General features: G+C 41.8%; 1 protein-coding gene across 1 annotated transcript; it reads right to left on the reverse strand.

Annotated features, from left to right (window-relative positions):
- Nucleotides 1-275: 275 nt before the first annotated feature.
- Nucleotides 276-1,285, reverse strand: LOC123439687. Its single transcript, XM_045116377.1, has 3 exons — nucleotides 1,158-1,285; nucleotides 970-1,076; nucleotides 276-687 (listed from the first exon to the last, which is right to left on the reverse strand). Exons 1-3 carry the CDS (start codon nucleotides 1,236-1,238, stop codon nucleotides 528-530), a joined length of 348 nt encoding a protein of 115 aa, XP_044972312.1. The 5' UTR covers nucleotides 1,239-1,285; the 3' UTR covers nucleotides 276-527.
- Between the last annotated feature and the right edge of the window lie 651 nt (nucleotides 1,286-1,936).

Below are 1,936 nucleotides of genomic sequence, written 5' to 3' on the forward strand. Positions count from 1 at the left end.
ATGCAGCATTCAGTATAATACCCGACCCCCTTCGTTCCTAAATATAAGTTTTTTTTTAAATCTTACTATGAACTATATACGTATGTATATGTAAACATACTTTAAAATGTAGATGTAGATTAATTTATTTGGCTTTGTATGTAGTTTATAATTAAAAAAAATAAAAATACTTATATTTAGAAATGGAAGGAGTCACGACTGCAAGAAACTTCATGCAAATATTTTTGTTAATTTGCGGATAAACATAGTTATACCCCATAAAGGGACCATCAAAATACCAGATTATAGAAAGGAAGAAGGCGGTTCATCGTGTCCACACTTAGTATATAATAACGACACTTGAATACACTATCAGAATTACACCCACCTTATCATTCAGCATGAATGATGAGCTACATCAAAAAGAAATTACACCCATCTTATGATTCGGCATGAACGGTGAGCTACATCAAAAGGAATTACACCCATCTTATTTGCATCCGAAAGGCATGTTATTTTCATATCCAAATGACGGAGGGATCTCCTCCCTACACCCCGTCTGAAATAGGAGTAGCTGTACGTCCGCTTTCCGGGGGATCATCTCCAAGATAAAACCTGGCAAGTAGAGATCCGAGCGTAACCACGGCGAACCCAAAATGTAAGCGGTTGATGGTCCGGTCGACAGCTGCCTGCTCTTTCTCCAGCAGCCTGCAAAATGCAGACGAACGCACACACGGGACGGGGATTAGCTGCTAGTACGTATAACGTACGTATTACTCCCTCCGTACCTAAATATAAGTCTTTTAAGATATTTCACTGGGTGTCTACGTACGGAACAAAATGAGTGAATCTATACTCTTAAGTATGTCTATATACATCCGTATGTAGTCTATTAATGAAACCTCTAGAAAGACTTATATTTAGGAACGGAGGAAGTACTAATTATTAGTATCTCGTGGCTGCAAACCGGTTGTTGGTAGTAGTACTTACTTCCTGTAGTAGTACAACGCTGGGTCTAGCTGCTTTTTGGCCTCGGGCATCGTCATCGGCATCGGCTTGTTGTAGCCAAGCAGATAGGACCACCACGACCGACGACCCTGCCACAGGCCCCGTAGCTTTTGAGTGTCAATTCGGAAGGAAATTCTGAAGAAAAGACGATGATGAGAGAATGAATTGACCTGAGGAAGGTGCTCGGCGGCCTTGCTTGTGGCGCTGGTGAGAGTCCGGCGAGAGAGGAGTCGGGACGCGATCGTCGCCATGTCGCAACTCGCCGCAGTCGATCGGGTTTTCTTCTATAGAGACTAATCTGCGGAAATCGTTAATGAGATCGAATACTAGGGAACCACACATGATATAACTGGGAGAAGGCTCCGACTACGAACCCAAACGGGAATCGTACCCGATCCGAAACCACATAGGCCCCGTCTCAGTTACGGACAGGGGATATTTTCCCATGGCTCAAAACTGCGTAAACCCAATCTTTAACGCCTAAACTAACATACAGATTGCGCCACGTCACCGCATGCATGCATGTCGGAATTTTTTTGATTTCTGATCACAAAATTAATGTCAATTTGCTAATTAATATCATTGCATGCAATTAATTGATCACTACATGTCGTGCTAGTTAGTCTCAAGTCATTAAAAACATACATGTCTCACGTATTTTATTGGTTGATTCCTTTATTCATGTCAAAAAATTAAGAAACGAGGTGAAAGTTAATGCACCACGCCTAAGTGTTCTGTGATTATTTGGTTTCGTAAGATGACTTAGGCCCTGTTTGGTTAAAAAGTCCTAGGTCTTTTTTTAATCCTAACTAATAAACGAGGTGAAAGTTAATCCACCACGCCTAAGTATTCAGTAGTCCTTAAGCTAATAATGAGGTGCCCTTGGGTAGGACATATAGGTTAGGCCTATGACCCTATCCTAGGGCTATATCCCCGTCATTAGCCCCCG

The sequence above is a fragment of the Hordeum vulgare genome, chromosome 3H, assembly GCF_904849725.1.
Source record: "Hordeum vulgare subsp. vulgare chromosome 3H, MorexV3_pseudomolecules_assembly, whole genome shotgun sequence".
In the NCBI taxonomy this organism is placed as follows: domain Eukaryota; kingdom Viridiplantae; phylum Streptophyta; class Magnoliopsida; order Poales; family Poaceae; genus Hordeum; species Hordeum vulgare.

Excerpts from the sequence above, each read along its gene's own strand:
- LOC123439687 (XM_045116377.1), bottom strand. The coding sequence starts at position 1,238 with ATGGCGACGATCGCGTCCCGACTCCTCTCTCGCCGGACTCTCACCAGC. Across the intron at positions 1,077-1,157 it reads CCGCCGAGCACCTTCCTCAG|GGTCGTCGGTCGTGGTGGTC; the intron begins GTCAATTCATTC and ends GGCCTGTGGCAG. Across the intron at positions 688-969 it reads GCGTTGTACTACTACAGGAA|GCTGCTGGAGAAAGAGCAGG; the intron begins GTAAGTACTACT and ends TGCATTTTGCAG.